This window comes from Podarcis liolepis (genome assembly GCF_965112155.1).
Source record: "Podarcis liolepis genome assembly, chromosome: 8".
NCBI lineage: Eukaryota > Metazoa > Chordata > Lepidosauria > Squamata > Lacertidae > Podarcis > Podarcis liolepis.
Genome location: NC_139560.1, coordinates 45,265,373 through 45,287,069, shown reverse-complemented (window position 1 = coordinate 45,287,069; position 21,697 = coordinate 45,265,373). Strand labels below are relative to the sequence as shown.

Below are 21,697 nucleotides of genomic sequence, written 5' to 3'. Positions count from 1 at the left end.
GACTCTGCTTGACAAATGCTGGTGGAATGTTGCTAACTTCACTCCAGCTGCCACTTCACTACTAATCATCTAGTAATGGGCTCAGTGAATGTAGCAATGGATTTGCGGGAGTTACTCAGTTGTGATCCCACATTAATTCAGCTTCTGGCTTATATTATCATAGAATTTGGGGGCTGGAAGGGGAGCCTGAGGATCATCTAGTCCATGCCCCTGCAGTTCAGGAATATGCACATGGTCCCGTATATAAAGTGTTAACTTGATGTACTAACTGTTCATTGCCAAACTTTAATAGTGCTTCCAAACAATCATTTCCAAGAGTAAGTACAAGTGCAACTGCTCACTTTCAACAATCCCTTGAGCTTCAATTATCTTTTTCTAGGATGCTTAATTTAGTTGTCTTATCAGCTGCACATCACATATATCTGGTATTATTGTAATTCTCTGACACAGTGGCTATCACGCACACACAGTTGGGCTCAGTCTTTAAACTCAGAAAGATTGTATGTTGATCTTTGCAAATTCCAAAACAAACCTCTTGGACTAAGTTTCAAATCAGAACATTCACAAGCTTTTACAGTTCCTGAGTGTTCTGACACATTGTTGTTCTTGGGTCAAAGATATCCAAGTGCATTTTAAAATGCATATTTTGCAAATTTCTGTGCAGAGCTTTAAAATAAAAATAAAATGCGGATCAATGCAGAAATGGAACAGAACAGACTTATGGGTGAACACATGAAATAGCGACAAGGACCAGAAATAGATCAAGAGCCTCACAATATTGTGTGTGTTCAGTGTGAATCAGTCTGCGACTGACAGCAGTCAAAATGTGTGACAATCACCCACAAAAAAGGTTTGTTTGGAAGCACCTTAATTTTAATGCACACGAGCATAGTATTGACGGAGCTGCTTGTTATGCACTCAAAGGAGCAAAAGCATATGTGTGTCATTTGCTTGAAACTCCTTTCAGAAGGAGGCAACCTCATTTGCATTTGTGCTACTGTGTACTGAAGATCAAGGCGATGAAACAATGTTATGCATTATTTTGTATGTATTTTACAGCTTTTTTCATGTGTATATTACTGCAGGAGCTTTATGTGGAAACATTTAATGACTTATTGCAACTGACTTATAGGAGAATGTTGAAGGTATTCAGTGTGACATGTGCCGCCCTGGGTCGTTTTATTTGGACTCTGCTAACCCGAAGGGTTGCACCAATTGCTTTTGTTTCGGAGCAACCAATATTTGTCGCAGCACAAATAAACGTAGGGTTAAGGTATGTTTGCTGTAAGTTATTCTTTTTTCAATCACTATTTTAAGGGTGCAACTAGCAGGAGATCTGATTGGATTTCCTGTTTGCTTCAATTCAAATTAGCTGTGGCATGGGGAAATTAGATTGGGCTTCGGTGCCATGAAGAATCTACACACTTCACTTTCCCCAGTCTAAATAGCCCTCTGCCTGAAGGTGCTGCTTGACCTGCAGGGAAACACTTATAGGTGCGCCGCTTCTAACCTCTTCTGTAAAATGAATGATCCAATCGTGGATCAAGTCTCGTCTAATTTTGTGGCCTAAAATTAAAGACATATTTCAATTTCAGTCTTACCTTGGTTCTCGAACGTCTTGTGACTCAAACGTTTTGGCTCCCGAACTCCGCAAACCCGGAAGTAAATGTTCTGGTTTGCAAACTTTTTTTGGAAGCTGAACGTCTGACGTGGCTTCCGTGGCTTCCGACTGAGTGCAGGAAGCTCCTGCAGCCAATCAGAAGCCGTGCCTTGGTTTTCAAATATTTTCGGAAGTCGAATGGACTTCTGGAACGGATTCCGTTTGAGAACCCAGATATGACTGAATTAGAGTCGCTGTTTTTATGTCTGAAGTTGGGGTTGTGACTTTGTATATACATGTGTCTTTCAGATGTATTATTCCCCTCCCCTTTATGCCATTGTAATTTCTTAGAACAGCTAGGGATAATTGAGGCTGCTCTTGAGTTTGTGGCTGGTACTTTTTTCTTCAGCCTTTGGCTGACTGTTGATTGCAGAAGAGAGTGTGACTTGCTTGTTCACTGTGAACAGAAGCAATAAGCTTTGCACATCACTATAACACACAGGCTATGTGTTCCACTCACCGTAGCAATCCCTGTGGCAAGCCTCTCACCCCTCCAGACACATAGTTTGTCAGCACTTGTGAACTGGGTGGCTTCCTAGTTCCCATTCCTTGTTGTAGTGGGGGCTGCAGAAGGGTTTCTATATTGTGATATGGCTGGTGGGTGTGTAGAACCTCAGTCCACTGAATGCAGTAGCTTGCCTGAGACGGTTTGTGATGTCACACAAAACCAGCAGCTGTTGCTCATGGCAAAGAGTTGGAAAAACTTCTCACGTGAGGCAAAACAAAACATTTCCACCAGAAAACAGGTAGTCATGTACATTAACTCTATTGCTCTGGGAAAACTGTATTCAGTATAGAAATGTCTCTAAGTGTCTTATTGTCTGTTTCACTCTTAGTTTGTTGATATGAGGAACTGGCACCTAGAAGCTGTGGATAATGGCATGAGCATCCCTGTAACTTTCAATCCAGAAAGCAACAGTGTGGTTGCTGATGTTCAAGAACTGCCTCCCTCCGTGCACAATCTATACTGGGTAGCACCACCATCTTACTTGGGAGAAAAGGTACATGACCCTCAAAGCTGTTTTCAGAACATTGTTACCATCCAAGGTCAATAGTAGGGCTGGGTGATATATTGATATACTGTCCAAAACTGGTTTGAAGTCCATATTTTGATATTGGTTTCATAATTTTTGACCTGGCATTATATCACAAGGCATGATGTGTGTTAAGGCTGGATGAATGAATGAGTGAATGAATCCATTTATTTTGCTCACTGACCAGAGTGCAACATATACAACAACAGAGAGCATACAAACATAAATAGATTAAAATTAAGCTTGAAGCCTTAATTTTATAGCAGCAGCACACAATTTAGCCACTTTTAAGGTACAGTAATCTTTGGTTCCCTGCCCTATATTAAGTATTTTAAGTAATAATCATAAGTTCCTCTTGGGGTTATGCCTGTAGAAATGCCTTCTAAAGATGCATGTTTCAGAATACATTACCCCTTTCCTGATCCGGCTGCTTCTGCACCTCCATTAATCCTGTGTTAGTAGCACTGGAAATGTTCTTGCAAGGGTCAAGGTTCTGAGATAAATGTGTTCTGAATACTTAGAAACCATGTTATAAGCTCTCATAATAATTCTCATCATCTCTTTAAATATGTTGTTCAGCTTTCTTCATATGGCGGTTACTTGAGCTATCAAGTTAAATCCTTTGGCTTGCCTAGCGAAGGCATGACTCTACTGGAAAAAAGGCCTGATGTGCAGCTTACTGTAAGTGAAAGTTGCCTGTGAAATCAAGAGTCTTCCTGTTAAACCATTTTTAAGGGTTGTTCTACTTTGTTCAGGTGGCATTTTCTCCTCTCCTGCTCCTCCCTCTCCTTCTCCTGCTGCTCACTTTATACAGTCCCTGTTGGGAGAGGCGAAAGCCTGAAATGTGTTTATTTGAATGTGCCATCTTTATGACCACATGAGAATAAATCTGCTGGAAAGATGGCTTTAGCTTTAGCTGCAAGGAACTGGAAGATCACACATTAAAATAAACCTGGGATTTCCTGGTTTTGGTATTTACTATTTCTTGGAAGAAAAAGTTGAAGCCTGCTCCTAAACTTTCCCCAAGAACCATCCTGGTCTGAATAGAGTTTTTACACTGTTTCTATTTTACAGCATTCTAAAATGATGCAATAAGCTAGCTAATCATTTATGAGATACCATACTGTACTTCCAGGGTGGGGAACTCATACAAATGCAGCTCTCTAGGGGTTTACCTTTTGCTCTCCAGGCACAGGTCTCCTCTCTAAAGCATCATGTCTGAGTGCTTCTTCTTTTCTTTTTTGCCTCACCATTTCCCCCAGGAAAGCCTGCTCTTTAATGCTGAATTGGAACAAAGAGCAATTCAGGTTTCCCACAGATTGCCATTTGCTCCGATTCAGTGGTAAGAAGTAGATTTTTCCATAGGGGCAAAAAAAAGGGGGGGAGCACCCAGACATGTAGCTTTAAAGCACAGACCTGTGCCTAGAAACATGGCACAAAAAGAAGTCTGGATGAGCCCTGGATCTCTCTAGCTGACCCTTGGGACTCCTCAGACCACACACCCTGGCTGGAATGTGTCCCTGAACTCTAATAATTCCTCCTGATTTCCTGGATGGAGGTTAGAGAGGATTGGGTGTAGAAACTAGACTGCTGTACAAAAGCAAACTTGGCATTCATTGCTACACTCACTTTTGCCTCTGGCAATGCCACCCTCAGCCTGCAAAAGGTTCCCCCCTACCCCTACTAAACTTTAATGTTAACTACATTTCTTTTTGTTGAGATCTAATAACAACTGAAATATCTCTCAACTAACGCAGTTCTGTAAAGCATGCTAATTCTGCACATTGAATATTATACTGATGTTTGGAATGGTAATGGTTTTGCACAGGGCCACCAAATGAAATTAATCTATGTGGATCCTAACAATCCTTTGCCCGACAAACAGTATTATGGATCAGTTCGGCTACTTGAGGTAAGACTCATGGAAGTTCCCTTTCATAAATCACTAGCTGACATTTCTGCTTATTTTATAGCTCAGCATCAGAAACAGTCTTGCTTCAAAGTACACTTTAAAGGCTGCAATTTTTAATACTCTTATGAGCAGGTAAAGCCCACTGAACAAAATTTTTGAAATTGAACAAATGTGAAGAAACTGTGTTGCAAGTGTATTCTAATCTGGAACAGAAACCATACAACAAAGAGAATATCAATATGCATGCCAGGTGAAGCCTAGTTCCCTTGCCTCTTGGTCAATAAGGAACTGAGAATGTGAAGCGTAAATGGTATATATGAAGTTGCTGTATCCTGAGTTAGATGGTATGACTGGTGCTTACTTGAAGCATAGATTTATGAGGGCATCATGCAGGCACTGAGGTCTCTCCCTAATCTGTACTGCAATGGGGTCAAAGTAATGTGTGGGTTACAGTTGTTATTAATTCTAAGGTTCATTAGTTGTGGAAAGTGAGTGGTTTTTTGCTGCATATTTTCCTAACTTTTCCTTTGTATGAGACTCCGGTGACTGTTGAGCTTGGCGAGTCTGTATACTGGAGATGGTACAACCCACTTCACAGAAATACTTCTCCAGTATTTTTTTCTCTCTCTCTCAACTAAATTAAATACTTCCTGTTGTGCTGCACCTGGACTTCTCACAGCCCGAGGAAGTATAACACTTCTGAAAAGCCAAACTCTGAAAAGGGCTTCAGATTATTCTGCTTTGTGCCTCATTGTTGTCCAGAAATAGTGTCATTATTTACAGTGAAACAGCTGCTTGTTCCCGCAGTCTCAAAGTCAAGTTGGGTTCTTCTCAGGCTCATGCCTGAACTTGAAAAATAAAAGTACTTTTGAGTTATATTCTGCCTTCAATTACATATGTGCTTGCAAATGGTTTGAGGCCATTCCAAACAAATCACATTTTGATGCATGAGGTTTCCTCTCAGGCATTCGTAGTCCAGCCTACAACAAACTCTGTCAATGAAGTGTGGATGGATGAGTGTATTTCCGTCCCATGTCAGTTTCACATGATATTTAAATATATATTTTTGAACGCGTTTTCTCATAGAATAGCACATTTATGAATGTATTTTCTCTCAAGTGTGGATTTCTAAATCTATTTTATTACAATGTATGCATATATGCAATTTGGTATGGTTGTTGTTTTTTCTTTCAAAATTGGCACCCATTTATTGTTACTAATGAAACAGGAAATTTTCAGTGGAATAATTGAGCACTGGGAATTTTTTGCACAGCCCCGTGTCAAGTGAAACCTTTTGTTCCTGTCCTAGTTGACTTTGTATGTTATTATTGTAATCTGCCCTTATATGACTACTTCTGAGGTTGACCCTCATTTATTTTACTTTACTTTAGATTATCTCTTGCTTGGGTTTTCATTCTGCTAGTGTCCTTTTCCCTTAGGCTACCAGCACCCATGCTTCTTATAAGGCATGAACCTGTTTTATTATTATTATTATGTTTAATCTATATCCCTTTGCATGTGCAGCAGTACTTTTACACTGAGTAGATTTCTAATTAAACTTTCTCCTAACTTTAATTATATATTGAATGTGCAGGGAAACTTCAGACATGCAAGCAGCAATAGCTTGGTATCTCGAGAGGAACTGATGATGGTCCTGTCTAGACTGGATGGATTACGAATCAGAGGACTTTACTTCACAGAATCTCAGCGGTTAACCTTGGGCGAGGTCGGTCTGGAAGAAGTCTCCAATGCAGGAAATGGCATCGTTGCTTTTGATGTAGAGACATGCTCCTGCCCTCCTGAATATATGGGTGATTCATGTCAGGTAGGAAATTGTCTTTGTTTTTGCTCTGCATCATTCATGACACACGATAACAGTACTGATTTAGCTATAGCAACGAGAGAGTCTTATTCATTCATTCTTATTGATTGCCTTAAAAGCGCAGGAGAGACGCGTTTCTGAACAATTATGTTCGATGGGACATTCCACCTTCACGGTGTAGTCCTCTTGTAGAAATTGTACTTAATTCAGCTATTATATATTTATGGAGTTTTATCATTTATGGATTTCATTTTAATTCATTTGTGTGAACAAAAAACTTCAAACATCCAAATGACAAAAATAGAATCAAGAAATGTTTAAAAGTAAAACCAATAAAATGCAACCTAGTTTCTAAAGATGTGTGAAGCATAATATTTCAGCATTTCTTTAAAAAGTCAGGCTGTGGGGGGTTTGGGGGGGGGAGGAATGGATTCACACATATCCTGAGCCAACTAGCTAGTACCTCAGTTGCCAATCAGCAGGAGTGGTCATGCAGTAGATATCTCCCACCCACTCTTCCAAGACATTCCTCTGATCACTATTCTTCCATATTATGCCCCATAATGCTGTGTGACAGCTATTTTCAGAATTGTTCAGAAGTAAAGGAGAGAGAAAAAATTGCCTAGTACTTAAATTTTTAACCTGAAAATCTGGGTTTGACTGGTTTGATCCTTCATACAGGGTGGCCTGGGAGCCTGAACCCATCCTCAAACAACATATTCAGGTCTCCCAGAAACCCACTGATATTGGCATCAGTGGGAAGGAGGAGAAGGAGAAGGAATTGGAAGTAAGGAAAAATAGGAAGAAAGTAGACATGGTTTTGGAGAGGTTTAAATCTCCATCCACTCCAGCTCCCTAGTGGGGATGCAAATTATCCCCTGAGAGCATCAGATTGGTTATTTGATGAATGGGAAGGGGGTGATAACTGATCTTCAGGTATTTTGGTTCTCTGCCTAAGCTTCTGCTCATGGGGGTGACCAAAGGCCTGTACCTTGATATCTGCACAGGAAAATGTGCTTTGACAGCTGCCATTTGTCATGGGAGAAAAGTTGTACCTACTAAGCTTCTGTCTTCTTCTGTGTTTTACTACCTCTAATAATGCTACTTGTTTGGTAACACTTCATTGATATGTTCATTGTGACTTTTCCAAGTAAATGCACTTGGATTGATGTGCAAGTTTATCAACTTTATTCTCAGGTTACAATAATAACATAAAGCTTGCTTGTCATTTTTAAAAATACTTTCAGAGGCTTAAAAAAAAAATACACTTCGCAGCCTGTTATATGAAAAATGCAATCGATCAGCATGCCAAGGCTTGCATTTAATACACTAACTAAACTCTTCTCATTCCTATTCCTACTCACCATGCGAAATAATGCCTCTTTTGCTCCCTTTTCCTGGACTGATTAAAACATGTAGCCCAGAGGAAGGTACAGAACCACAGTACTCCATAAAATAGCTCACACACCCTGCATGTTTTCACAGAATTACTCAGCCTGTGATTTACAGTTATAATCGTCTAGTACTGCCTGACTGTCTTAGGCAGGGAAAAGGTGATGCCTGCCACACCTTAATGCAGATATACGCTCATTTGCAGGAATTAGAAAGCGGTTCGTTAACCTCAAGAACTGCTATGTGTTGCACAACCTGACTCATGTATGAAGTTTTAAAGGAGGGGCATATCACAGCACACCGACTGAGTCAGAGAAGCTGAACAATAAGAGGGTAGTATAAGAAAAGGGCTGCATAGCAAAAAGAGCCTCCTTGCATGTGAGCAGCAAAGCCTTAAGCTAAGTAAAATGACGGCTGGAATGCAGAGGCCGCGCAACATTGGATGGCTGGTGTTGTGCATAGGCCTGAGGCACTGTTTGGTGCATGCTACACAACACAGGATAGCATTCCCTTATCTTCGTGGCGGAGGGCAGCAGCAGCAAAATCACTGGGATTTTAAACCAAGACAGGTAACGTGTGTTCTCTCTTCCCCTATCCCCCTGCTTTAAGGTGTTTTGTTTTGCTTTTTATAGCCCTAACATAAAAGTGCATTATGCAGTATTTTGAGTGAAAACAACAACAAGCTGATCTCTTTATCCATTGGACTATATTGTCCAGAAGACAGCTACCAAATGTTGCTGTTTGAGTCGTTAGCTGGGCAGTTTGTTAACCATTTATACTAGACTCTACTGGTGTACAAGGTCATAGAATGGTTAGCCAGGCTGTTTCTATTCTTTTTTCTTCTTTTTTTTAAGATTGCAGTCCTTGTTTCAAACACAAAACGTAATGCACATTCACTTTTGCTATGGCTTTGAAATGTTGACCGCCAGAGTGGTATTGCCATGTGGCCAACAAAATATTTGCTCCCCATCCATTTTAACAAAGTGGACAAATATGCATTTGTCAAAACTTACAGTGCACACTCCAGTGTCCTCCATGGAAGTGTTATCTGCACAGGATATCTTATTTTCCTTCAAGGCAATTGAAAATGGAATTTGAGTGTGCAGGGAAACTACTACTGGAAGAACTTTTTAAAAAAATGTTACACGAGAAAGACAATAGCTAGCTTTAAAGTGATTATTTCATATGAACGTCTCAAATAGTTCTCTTTAACTGATTTTTAATAATTGGGTCATAAGTAGCTTTATTTCAGCAAGCTGTTTTTGCAATAATCCATACTTTAAATGCCTGTACTGGTAGCTGCTGCAGGATAATTCCCTCTTGTGAACAGCATCAATTGTTGTTTTAAAAAAATCTACTACAACCATTCACATAGACCTGCTAATTTGTAATGTGATTTATAATCTTCATTTTGTTCGTCCTCACAATAAACAAGTGAGGTTACTCATTATTTTTTCACACATAGGGAGTTTTGCCCAGCTCTAAACAATGTACTCATGAGAGAGACAGGACTTCAAGACAAGTTTCCCAGAACCACACCTAAGGGCTAAAACTGCACATGACAACTCATTTCATTGTTTGTCCTTGACTGCTTTCTTTCTTCTACACAAATTGCTGCTGGGGGCAGAGGGAGGAAGCAATCTGGATCAGGACCTTAGCATGGGGTGGGGATTAATCCCTTGCTAATACTTTGTCCTCTGCGGTCTCAGCCAGGAATAAGGTCTCATGCTACAAGAAATGAATAGACACATGAAGCAGTTCCACACGATTGGGAAGTCTGAATGTGCAAGGTCTCCCATCACGTGGAGCACCTAGGGATGTACATGCCGCTTTCAGACCTCAAACTTCATGTATGGAGGAAAAGGACAGGTCCAGGGGGGTATGGTGATATCTGGGGAGGGGCCATTGTATATGGCCCCTCCTTTAACTCCATTTGTTTGTGCATACAGTACTGGGGTTGTCAAGATGCTCACATCACAACTGGACTATAGGTTTTGAAGAGGGGAGGGTTGAAGTGGTGGCCCAGAGATTATTAAAGTTTTTTTACAATCCCTTTTCATTGGTGAAAGCCACATTTTCAATTGATATGCTTTATTAGAACAGGACATGGCTTTTTGACAACTGTGTCTCTTTTCTTTTTAAAAAAATTATTATCCTGCTCCCCAAAATTCTGTCAGTTGACATTGATCGCGGAAGAGCAGCTTTACTTCTTAAATGCTTCTAGTTGATGAACATTCTTTTCATGCTTCACTTGTCTTTGGGACAAGCCTGTACGTACAAATTGTGCTTCATATTAAAGAATGCCTCTCATTGCTTCAACATAGTTTCACATACCCTCAGGTGAGGAAATCAGGATGAGGTTATATTACAGCAAGTAGTTTTGAAAATTAAACTTTAAATTGGTTAAACGCTAGTGAACAAGCATAGTTCTACAGAAACCTATGGATCTAGAACAAAAACACCTTTAGCTGTATTTTAAATACTTTACTAAACTGGACTTATTCTGGAAACATTCTTCACAGGATATGAAATATGTCCAGCCAGAACAGCCTTCAGGGGTTTAGGTTGAGAGAATCCTTCTTGACAGATCTCAGAGCACTGATATATACAGCTACTTTTCAGAATGGTTGGGCAGTTTGTGGACTTTAGACATGGTTGACATTGACTGCATTTGATCATATCTCAGTATGACAAGTTATGAAGGAGCCTTTTGGCCTCACACAAGGAGACCCTTGGCTCACCCCTTCCTGAAAGTGAGCAAACAAGCCGAGAAGTCTTCCATTAAGTATAGTTTCCTGCTACGTCCAAACTGAAAAACTTTGGCCATATGTCTTGGCTTACCAAACTGAGATGAATATTAGAATACAACCTATGCCTCTTAATCATATAATAGGTATTCATATGACAATATGTAGCAATTTAATTTCTTCTACCTTAAAATTTCACAGAACACCTCTTTTTAAAGGTATAAACGTATAGCCTTCTAAAAAAAGTCTCCTTCGTATGCAATAGGAATGCAGCCCAGGATTCTACCGTGAGAACAGTGGCCTATTAACAGGACGGTGTGTTCCTTGCAATTGTCATGGAAATGCAAATAGATGCCTGGATGGTTCTGGAATTTGTATTGTAAGTAATAATAGCAAAGATTGTTGAGATTTATCACTGCTGTTGGTTACTAAACACTGACGTGCATAGTAGTTTTGCTCTGTCTAGTACTGGACTAGATCCTAGGCCCTTCTGTCTAGTAGAGGGTAAAAAATTGTGTTTGCAAAGCAATGCATATATTGAACCACTCCTCTGAAGTGAATGAGTTCTATAAGCACATGTATAGTGAACTCATAAAGCTTAGTGATCTCATAAGGGTGTCTGCTTTGGTTTATTAGTACAAAAACAACAACAACACCCCAAAGAATTGCACGGTACCTTAAAAACTAACAGATGTATTATTATGCAAGCTTTCATGGACTAGAATCAACTTCATCAGATGCATGGAGTATTGTCCAGTAACACTCCACGCATCTGATGGAGTACACCCTCAACCATGAAATATTTACCATAATAAAATTGTTAGCCTTCAAGGTGCTGTTTATCTATTTGTTGTTGTTCTCGTAAACATAGGTACAATATTATCCATCATACAGTATGTGTAAGAATGCAAGTTGTTTACCTGGAATACAAATCTGTGTGTCACAATAATAAATGGTTCCATCTCTCTAATCATTTGAAAATGGCACCCAATCTTTTAAAAAAGCAACCCATTTAGCAGTGCATTCCTCTTGGAAACTTTAGTTCACTGATCCTATTTATCTGAACCATGGTTGTGGGTATGCTAGTATGATTGTGCCAGCTGCTTGCTTTGCAGACTTTAAACACTCATTATAAAACTGCATTTTACAAAAAATACAGAATTGCTGCCACTTTTGTGTCTCCAGTTTTCCTGGTAGTGTGTGGTGTGATGCCATGGCACTGCATTTCCCACTACCATCTCAACTTGTTGGCTGTCTGAACCAGAGAGAGGAAAACATTCTGGGCAGTAACCATGTCACACATTGATAATAAGCCACACATTGATAGAAAGACTAGAAAGTGGTTGCAGCATGTTTCTCTTGTAGCAACTAGTTCTGCCCAAAGAGTGAAAGCTACAGAATGCATGTATAAGCATGTCAAGAGAAGGTAGTTCTGCACATTGGAAATGGACAGTTATAATGCAGACATAATTGGTAAATGTCTGATTTCTGCAAACTAATTTTGCAGCAAGATACAAATCTCATCTGAAATGAATCACGCTTTTAAAAGTGTACTTTACAATTCTGTTGCTAAAGAACTTGCACAAATATGAGCTCTAGTTGAAGGATCAGGGTTTGCATCAATAGCACTCTTTGGGGAGTGTTATCTTGTATTCTATTTCACTGCTTTTGTCTCAATAGTTTATTCTGAAAAGTAATCATAAGATCATGCCCCCTATTCACTGCATGGATTCACTGCCAGATTCATTGCATGGGTGCCTTTTTCATTATGAACCTATTTTGGCTGCATTGAAATCCTCTGACGATGATTATGCAATACTTCCCTTGACTTTGGTTTCAACAAACCTTTTTGGGGTTGTTAGCTAAATCAGCATGTTCCAGGAGATGTATGAATCATAAGAAATTTTGATTAGAGAAATGGGGCAGGCCATGACAAGAAAACACACAGGCAGGAAAATCAAGAGAAGACAAGGTTTGCTTTTTCAGCCTTGCTCCTGCTGTTTTAATAGCCATGCAAACTGTGTTATAGCTAGTGCCATATATTTGCTACAAATTAATGCAGCTTGCATTCTGTGTGCATAGGTGGTCTCGACTGTTTGATGACTATTGGTTCCAAATTCAAATTGAAAGATGGACACTTTCAGTTCATTTTGCAGAGGAAATAGTTTTTTCCAGGGTGCAGTTATGTGTCCACATAAAGTAAAAGATGTTAATTCATTGGTGGCAGTTTGATGATCTGATCAGGTTTTGTTGCTGTGACAGGTAACATTATGCAACAAACGGAAGAACAATATCCCCCCTCTCACCCCCCCTCTTTCCCTTTTCCCCCGAACCACAAGATGTCCAGGACATTAGTATCTTATACCAAACATAAACGAACTGTGAAAAAGACTGTATGAATTGAAAGTGGATACGCTATATGTACTTTGATTTATTTATTTTGTAACACAATAAAATCTTCAATAAAAACTAATTTTAAGAAAAGTTGTTGTACCTGTCCTGAGGCAATTGCTTCCCTGTATTAGTGTTGTCGTTCCAGTGGTGTTGGGACAGTTAAGTCCTATGCTAGGGCTGTGAGAAGTACAAAAAAAATCTTTTATTGGACCAGTCTACCTAGATTTGAGACTATATAAACTTGTTCAAACTAAAGGGCTAAACAGAAAAAAAATGGGTAGCAGGATATTCATTTATAGAGGGACTCGAATAGATTGTGAAATGAATCCAAAGTTGCTCACAAGTATTTGCATCACTTCCAACTAAGAGTCTGATTCTTGGATGTGTAGTTATTTAAACCACTGACATGTTAACCAGATATGTGGATACTGTAATATTCTACCATCTCTGGCCCCAGCGAGCAACTTTTCTATGATTCAAGAGAATGAAGACATTGTCAAAGTCATATGTTTGTTCTTGTGGTAATATAATTGTGTGGAGGAAATGGCTTGGAGCTGATCAACTCTAATTTTCTCCTGCTGGTAATTTAATTGCTGTTAACTCTCTGGTTTTATATATTTGTACATATTTTAAAAGAATTGTCAGCATAATACTGCTGGCGAGAAGTGTGAACGCTGTAAAGAAGGCTATTTTGGAGATGCCACGCAAAGAACCTGCAGGGCTTGTCGCTGTCCTTTTACAAGCAGGTACTGTGTGGGCGTGGGGGAGGGATTCTAGGAAAGGAAAGTTCTGTTTTTCTTGCGCTTGACACATTGACTGATTATTTGATTTATTAATTTCTATACCACTTAACATATTAAAAATATCTTTAAGCGGTGTACAGAACACTGAAGCAACAACATACAACTTAAACAACATATTACAAAAATACAGAGTTACATATAAAAATGTTACAGTAATACAAAGTTACTAATATATATACTACATCAATATTAATTCATCTACCTTCTGACACACCCTCCCTCTCAGGCTCTGGGTTCTTGTCCAGGATCCGAACAAACTTTCAGCTCACCCACAAAAGTCTCACAATAAAGAGTTCATGGAAACAGCACACATCACCCTAGTCTCTCACTCTAGATTTGCTTTTTATGGGCAGGCCCAAGGTGAACGGTACTTCCTCAGACTGCCCACAGTTGTGTCCCATTCAGCTGCACTCTCCACACCCAGTTCAGGTACAGCAGGTTAGCTGAGTGGTCCAGGGGGTCCAGAGGATGGAGAAAGGCCCCCCCTCCACTGACAGCTCTTTCTTCACTCTTTGTCCTCTCCTTATCTTCCATCTGCTTGACAAAGGTGTTGGACTATTCTGCCATGAAAAGAATTACGTCTGCTAAGTGTAGTTCTTTTTTGAATGCTTGAGGCTTCCTTGAGCATGTTATTCCTTAGATATGGTGTATTTTCCCATGTGTATGGTTCCCTAAAATGGGACACCTGATCCTATGATAGGAGTTCAAAAAGCTACTACTGGGTATATGGATGGGGCAGATTGCAGCTGTCTGATCTTCTTGAAATACTACCATTTGCCAAAAGAATATAGGTGGGACAATTAATGACAACAGTGCAAAAATAGTTATATATGCCTGTGTGGACAGAGCACACTGCTGTGTATGATAGTGGCCTTTGGGGTTTGTTTTCATTTCAAGGGTTGATAGGAATTGATGAAGATTACATTGAACCTGACTCTGCAGAATGAGCTTGGCTAAAAATGTTTGGGGTCCTGTGAAATAGCAAGACCCTGTAGCACTTAAAATTAGGATAATTAATGGCCAAGGGCCTCAAACATTTGCCAGGTGCGAAAGCAGAGGACAAGAGCCTTATGAAAATAACTGATAGACATAGATAGATAGATAGATAGATAGATAGATAGATAGATAGATATAGATATAGATATAGATAGATATAGATAGATATAGATAGATAGATGATAGATAGATGATAGATAGTTGACGTTAAGTAGTTTTTTCCTCTGTAAACTCATGGTTTCCCTCAGGAGTGTGTAGAAAGTGATTTTTTAAAAAGCAAATAATAGTGAATGTTTTACATCCTGATCCTCATGCCTATGTATGTGTTGCATAGTTGAATGGTGGGTGGGGGACCAAATTGTATCAAGATTCCCAAGGTGCAAGGATCTTTTCTTGGGGGAAGGGAATTGAGAAACTACACCACAGAGGAGAAGCAGATGTAATAGCACCACTGTCTGAGCAATTTGATACAGTGGCAGATCTCCTGCTTCCTCTCATCCCCCTTTGTTACCAACAAGCACTGTTCTTGTGCAATGAGAGAGATCTAGTGAATTGCAGAGGTGCCATCATACTACACATGCTCAGTTCACTGGGGTTACCAGCCTCTATGAGCCTGATAAAGGGTGGGCTGGGCTGGTAGCCTGGCATAAATGCCTTGATCTGCTATGTGGGTGTAGACTAAATCTTGTGCAGAATTCAGAGAAACAGTGAGTGAGTTGTCATAGAGATTATCCATGGCAATGCATTACCAAATACAAAGATTTCTGTAGATAAAAACGCTTCACTTAGAATCCTCAAGGAAATGCAGTACATTTGTATTTGCTCAATAATAACACATCAATAGATGTCATTTTTATTCCCTATTTCCTTTTTTAAGGATTTGGTTGTTTGCATTGTTAAGCAGAACAAACTGTTCTCAGAAGGTCTAGGCAGATAGGCAGCAATACACCTGAACTCTCAATGGCAGCAATTTAAATTTCAGCTTCTTGCAAAATATTGAAACCTGTCTAAATATTGTATTTCTGTCCCTCCCCCCAGTTTTGCTAATGGATGCGTGGAAAATGGTGGAGAAATTCAGTGTTTCTGCAAAGAAGGTTATACTGGAATGCACTGTGAAAGGTGATTGTTTGTCTCAATATGGGTTTTCTAATTAAAAAGTGCCACATTGCAAAATATTAGCCTAATTCACACATCGTGCTAAGCCAAACCATGGTTTAGTACAAACATATAAGCATGCAGGTTACTGAAGACAGGAGTGTGGTTGCTTCACTTCCTCGTCCCCTATTTTATGGCTCTGGCATGAGCTAAACCATGACTTGGCTCAGCATGTTGTCCAAATCCAGGCTTATGATTGAGCACTCTCCAGATTAACTGTGAGCCATCAACCTAGACCATGCCTTGGTTATAGCTTGTGGTTAGTGTGCAGAAAGCTAACTCATGTGCCCAGGTTCAAGCAACACACTAAGCCAAGGTGTGGCTTAGCTCAGTACAAGTCTGCAGCATAATAACCAGGGAGCTACAGTCTTCTGTAGACGCCACACATGGATGTTTGCACCAAGCCATGGTCTGGCTCCTCATGAAAAGCGTATCAGCCCATTGTGTATTCTAAGGGTGTGCCATATTAACATACTTGGTCTACAGTCCAAGGCGCTGTGGGGTTTGAAAGCACACAGAAAGCTTTCTGCAAATACAACCTGCTGCATTCAATTCAGTGTTTTGGGAAGTCTGCACATTCCGCTGGAATTGTGCACACTGTTCTTGGCTTTGACATGAATTACGCAGCTCTCCTATTGTACATGAGAGCCCTTGTATGTACTTTGGAGCATTTGGATCTGAGCAGTAGTGTGAAATACAAGTGCAGTCCAAAGAAATTTTAACTCTGCTAAAATTTTACAAATTTCAAAGGAAAGTACACTTCATCACCCCTCTGGATCGAACCCTATATTTAATAATATGTTGGACATCTCAGTAAAGCATAGTTAAGCCTGACAAGAATTAACCTAGGTGCACTTCAAGCAGCTGCAAAAAGGATGCCTTAACTGTAGTTTGTTGTTTTGTCCAAACTGTCATGTAGTGGGTACTATTAAATGTGGTTCATTTTGAAAGAAGCCAACTTGAAATCAGCTTTGAATTTCAAAGGTAGGAATTGTTGGCCAAATCAATGCAGTAAAAAAAGTTGGGTACTGTCACTTTAGCCTTGTCCACACTTCCACTTGCCCCACGCCTAGAAAGCATGGGTACAAGAGGTTTTGCAGGCTTCCCCCTTTCCCCACTCCTTTCCCAGGCAAAGCCCACTCTTTAGTGCTCAGTTGGAGCAAACGTCAATCTGGAGAAAACCCAAATTGCTGTTTGCTCCAATTGAGCACTAAAGAGTTGTTGGGGGAAATCAGTAGGAGAAGACGAAGTGTGCCTAAGCCCTTTGCAATGTGTTCCTCTTAATTTAGACTTTTTGAAACATCATCTCTGTTGGATTATTTCTTTTCTCCCTAATCCTGGCTTGCATAACTTTGAATTAATTTCTCTTTCTTTATGTTAATAATGACAACATAATTGAATTTCATGACCACATATTAATTTTCTTTAAGATTCCAGGTGCCCTGAATTACATGTCCAGACAATGAGGAGCAGCCTACAACTCTGGCTGGACTAACTGGTCCTTTGCCTCGTAGGACAATAGTCTTCAACCTTTTCATATCCAGGAGCCATTTTTAACCTAAACATGCATTTGGGGACCCATTTATTAACCTTTTAACATATATTTGGGTGGTGGAAGTGCTCTAGTTGTGATCTACATTGAATCAGACCATGACCTACGAGTGGGTCCTAACCCACCAATTGAAGGCCAGTGTCATAGGAGATCTGAAAAAGAAGATACAGTCAAGTTTTCCAGGGTTTGCTTTTTTTGTGTGTCAACAGTTGGATTTGCTTTCTGCAGTCTTTCAGATGTTACAGCTAACCCCAGATGCTCAATGTGATGTGTTAAGAATTTTTGTGTGTGAAGATTTTGTCAGAATAGGCAATTACAAGTTAAATCTAATAAAATGGCTAGATTTCATGACTGGATTTTGTGCAAACCATAATGCCAGCAGAAGATGTTTCAGTCTGAGGAAAAATGTATTAATTGCAAATTGTGTTTGTTTTCCCTGTGTAGCTGTGCTCCTGGTTATTTTGGAAACCCACTCAAATATGGAGGTTACTGTCAGAAGTGCAACTGCCCTGATAATGGTCAGCTCATGACCTGTGAGCGCCTGACTGGGGGTATGTAGAGTTGTATAGCTATTCCTAGTGACTGTATTCCATTGAACTGTACAACACAAAGGAAATTGTGTGGACTCTGGACTGCCGCTGCCAGTCAGCGTAAACAATAATGAGCTAGTTAAACTGATAGTCTGGCTCAGTATAAGGCAGCTTTCTATGTTCCTATGCTGGAGCCAGGAAAGTTTTGCTGCTCAGGCAAGTTTCCAATCCAAACAGGAAGCTCTACCTGTTCAAAAGAGCCCAGCAACCAACCTGGTTGGCAGAGCCTGGAAAGTGTTCCAAGCTGCAGTCTGGTAGCAGCTGCACAAGGTCCTAGCTCTAGCCCAGGTAGCTTTTGGCATGAAGGCAATTCATTCATTCTTAATATGAATCGACTGAGATGCTTTCTTTCTCAAAGGTAATGTTAACTATCTTCCATTATGCAAAAGCTCCTTCACTAGAGTTGTGTTATTGGTGGATATATTCTGCAGAAAATACGTTGCCTTGCTGAAATTAAAGGTTGGCAGGACAAGTTTGGTCTTGACTCAGAATGCAGTTTTATTTCAAGTTTTGAACTGCTTTTTCCACATCAGCAGCAGTATCACCTGTAATCAGTAGACCAGTGATTTTAGTAGGTTCAGACATTATTGCGGTCTTCCACTAGATTACTGAAGCATTTAATTGCATCATCACGGACTGTCCTTAATACTGCACAGGCTGTAATAAAAGTTGCATTAAAGGAAGGTGCCAATTAAATATATCATGCAATATATCTACAGGGGATTTCTATGTGTGGTGGTCAATGGTTAAAAGTGAAAGACTACACCCCCTGCAGTTTTTCCAATCTGAACTTCTAGCTTCATATTTTCTTAGCCTGAATTGCTTTCAATTCACACAGTAGCAGACAGACAATCCACTGAGAGGCTGAATTCATCTGGCCATGATAGCAGACACGAGAATGTTCCGTAAAAAGCCTTTTGTTCCATGTAGCTCAGGCTCAGTCCATTTTAAGTATTCTAATCCAGTGTGTTCATAGTATGGGCTAAACACAACCTGGAATCTCTGCCAAGCCATGGAATGTGAGAATAAGGGCTTGTTTTGAGGTTACTTATAGTGGTTTGAGAACTACTGGAGTATGGGGGTCACATAAGCAGCAGTCTGTACCATACCATGGCTCCTTCAAATGCCAGCATCAATCCTTCAGAGGACCAGAGCAGAATTGGCATGGTCTGGACCCATGGCATGGACCTATGCTATGCAACCTTTGATTTCATTGTTGATCAGTATGGGAAAGAGCCAAATGCTGCAGAAGGAATTACTTATTTAATGTTTAGAGATTTTTTTGTCATTTGTGGATTCCAAAGCTTTATTCGGGTTTGGAATAAATGTATAAAATTTCAGCATGAAGTATGATCCTGGCCTGACCCAAGGGTGATTTATCCTTACAAAGGGCTTATCCACACTTCCTCTTGTCCTGCTGCTTCCCCCTGGAGAAAACAGCTAATTAGCACTTGATTGGAGCAAATGGCAATTGGAGCTTTCTCTGGATTGACGTTTGCTCCGATTTAGCACCAAAGAGTGGGGTTTTCCTGGGAAAAGTGGGGCAAGCTGAGACCTCTGCTTAGAATGTGCAGGTCAAATGGAAACATGCTTGAACCTGTGATTTTGAGGCACAGGACAAGCGGAAATTTGGACAGGCCTAAAGATTAATTCTTGGGCCTCAGGGTTTTTTCACTGCAGACTTTCAAGGCTCATTTACATTTTTATTGTGAAATTATGAGCCTTACAGTCACTTTAACCGTTGTTCTGTTTACATGTTCAAGAGCTAAATCAGGGTCAAAGTTAGTTAAATAGCAAGTTCAAGGGCTCTTGACTGGTCTCATTTTATCATTGTGTAAGTGAACAACAGCGGGGTTATTGCCTCTGGCAGTTGTTGCAGAAGCAGACTTCAGAATGGCTTAAGATATAGCATGACATTTTTGTTCATGTCAATGGAAGTTGTTATTTAAAGAGAACCAGTCTGTAACAATAACCCTGAGAACACCAATGACTCTGAGTAGTGTGAACTTGCTTTCCGATGTCAAGCTATTATTCAGTTTGGACAGCCTGAGACCTTTTTTCTAACCACAACTAGCAAGATGTTCAGAAAGCCCATGGGCAGTGGCGTAGCGTGGGGGGTGCAGGGGGGGCCGGCCGCACCGGGCGCAACATCTGGGGGTTAGGGTTAGGGGGCGCAAATCCACAGGTTAGGGGGCACAAATTACTTGCCTTGCCCCGGGTGCTGACAACCCACGCTACGCCACTGCCCATGGGGTTGGGGGAATGCAAAATCCACAGTCAGTGAGTGAGCAAGATTTCAAGTTCTCCAGAATTCTTCATCAGGCTGGAAGTTCAGCTAAGTAGAGGGTGGGTAGGGCAGAGCCCGGAAGATGTCCCAAGTTGCAGTCTGATAGCTCACCATAAAGAGCACCTGCACAAGTTCCTAGTTCCAGCCTAGGTAACTTTTGGCATAGATGCAAGATATTCATCCTTAATGTGAATTTACTGAGATTATCTGTATTTAGCCACAGCCTTAAAATAAAGATACAGACTCACTTGGATTAAGTTGTTGGATTAGATGCTGTGCAGGTTTCAGGTTGCACCCAGGACTGCTGGGACAAAGGCACACATAGTGATTGATTCCCCAGTTAATCCTGATTGGTAAAGGTAAAGGGCTCCCTGACTGTTAAGTCCAGTCACGGATGACTCTGGGGTTGCAGCGCTCGTCTTGCTTTACTGGCTGAGAGAGCCGGCGTTTGTCTGCAGACAGCTTTCCAGATCATGTGGCCAGCATGACTAAGCCGCTTCTGGTGAACCAGAGCAGCGCACGGAAAACACTGTTTACCTTCCCGCCGGAGTGGTACCTATTTATCTACTTGCACTTTGACATGCTTTCGAACTGCTAGGTTGGCAGGAGCAGGGACTGAGCAATGGGAGCTCACCCCGTTGCAGGGATTCGAACTGCCGACCTTCTGATCTGCAAGCCCTAGGCTCTGTGGTTTAGACCACAGTGCCACCCGCGTTCTATTTTGTCTCTAGCCTTAAGTAAAACACATAAGCTCCTTGTTAGGTAGGCAACAGAACTGAAGAGAAGTAGAGATTAATTTCAGATGATGTCCTAGATAGAAAGAAGAACAAAGGAAGCCAAATTGAGTAGCATTCACTAGTACCTGCCGGAAAAGTAACTCTTGAAAAGACAAGTTCCATCTTCCAGTAGTAGAAAACCTGCTAAGAGTTATGGTTAGTTTTCAGTGAATAAAGAGAGCATCCATTATATAGCGGTATCAGTTTTCTGAATGCGATTTCAAAATCTCATGTCTGATATCTGTGTTGTATTATCATGTGATTCTAATTTGCTTCTTTTGCCCCCTAACCTCCAGAATGCATAAGCCAAGAACCAAAAGATATAGATCCTCAAGAAGATTGTGACTGTAAGTAATAATGCATGAGCAGTCTGGATGCTTGCTTATAGGGCTTCATTAAAGAGTCACCATTGTTTTAAATGGGAGACTGCAAAGGTCAACACATGCTTTGACAGTGAACTTATTCAGAAATGCTTACATGGGGTGGGGAACCCCTTGAGTGATATTCAGCCCACAGTGCACTCAAAGCTGTCTTGCAGCCCCTTCTCCTTTCATCTGCTATGAAGTGAGTTTTTAAA

General features: G+C 40.5%; 1 protein-coding gene across 1 annotated transcript in view; it reads left to right on the top strand.

The window, feature by feature from the left end:
• Positions 1 to 21,697, top strand: part of LAMA3 (laminin subunit alpha 3) — a 131,907-nt gene that overhangs the window by 71,624 nt on the left and 38,586 nt on the right. Inside the window, 10 exon segments of the mRNA XM_083517629.1 lie at positions 1,133 to 1,273; positions 2,497 to 2,661; positions 3,274 to 3,375; positions 4,523 to 4,606; positions 6,201 to 6,431; positions 10,833 to 10,946; positions 13,598 to 13,707; positions 15,799 to 15,879; positions 17,912 to 18,018; positions 21,417 to 21,467. Coding sequence (XP_083373755.1) covers positions 1,133 to 1,273; positions 2,497 to 2,661; positions 3,274 to 3,375; positions 4,523 to 4,606; positions 6,201 to 6,431; positions 10,833 to 10,946; positions 13,598 to 13,707; positions 15,799 to 15,879; positions 17,912 to 18,018; positions 21,417 to 21,467 — 1,186 coding nt within the window.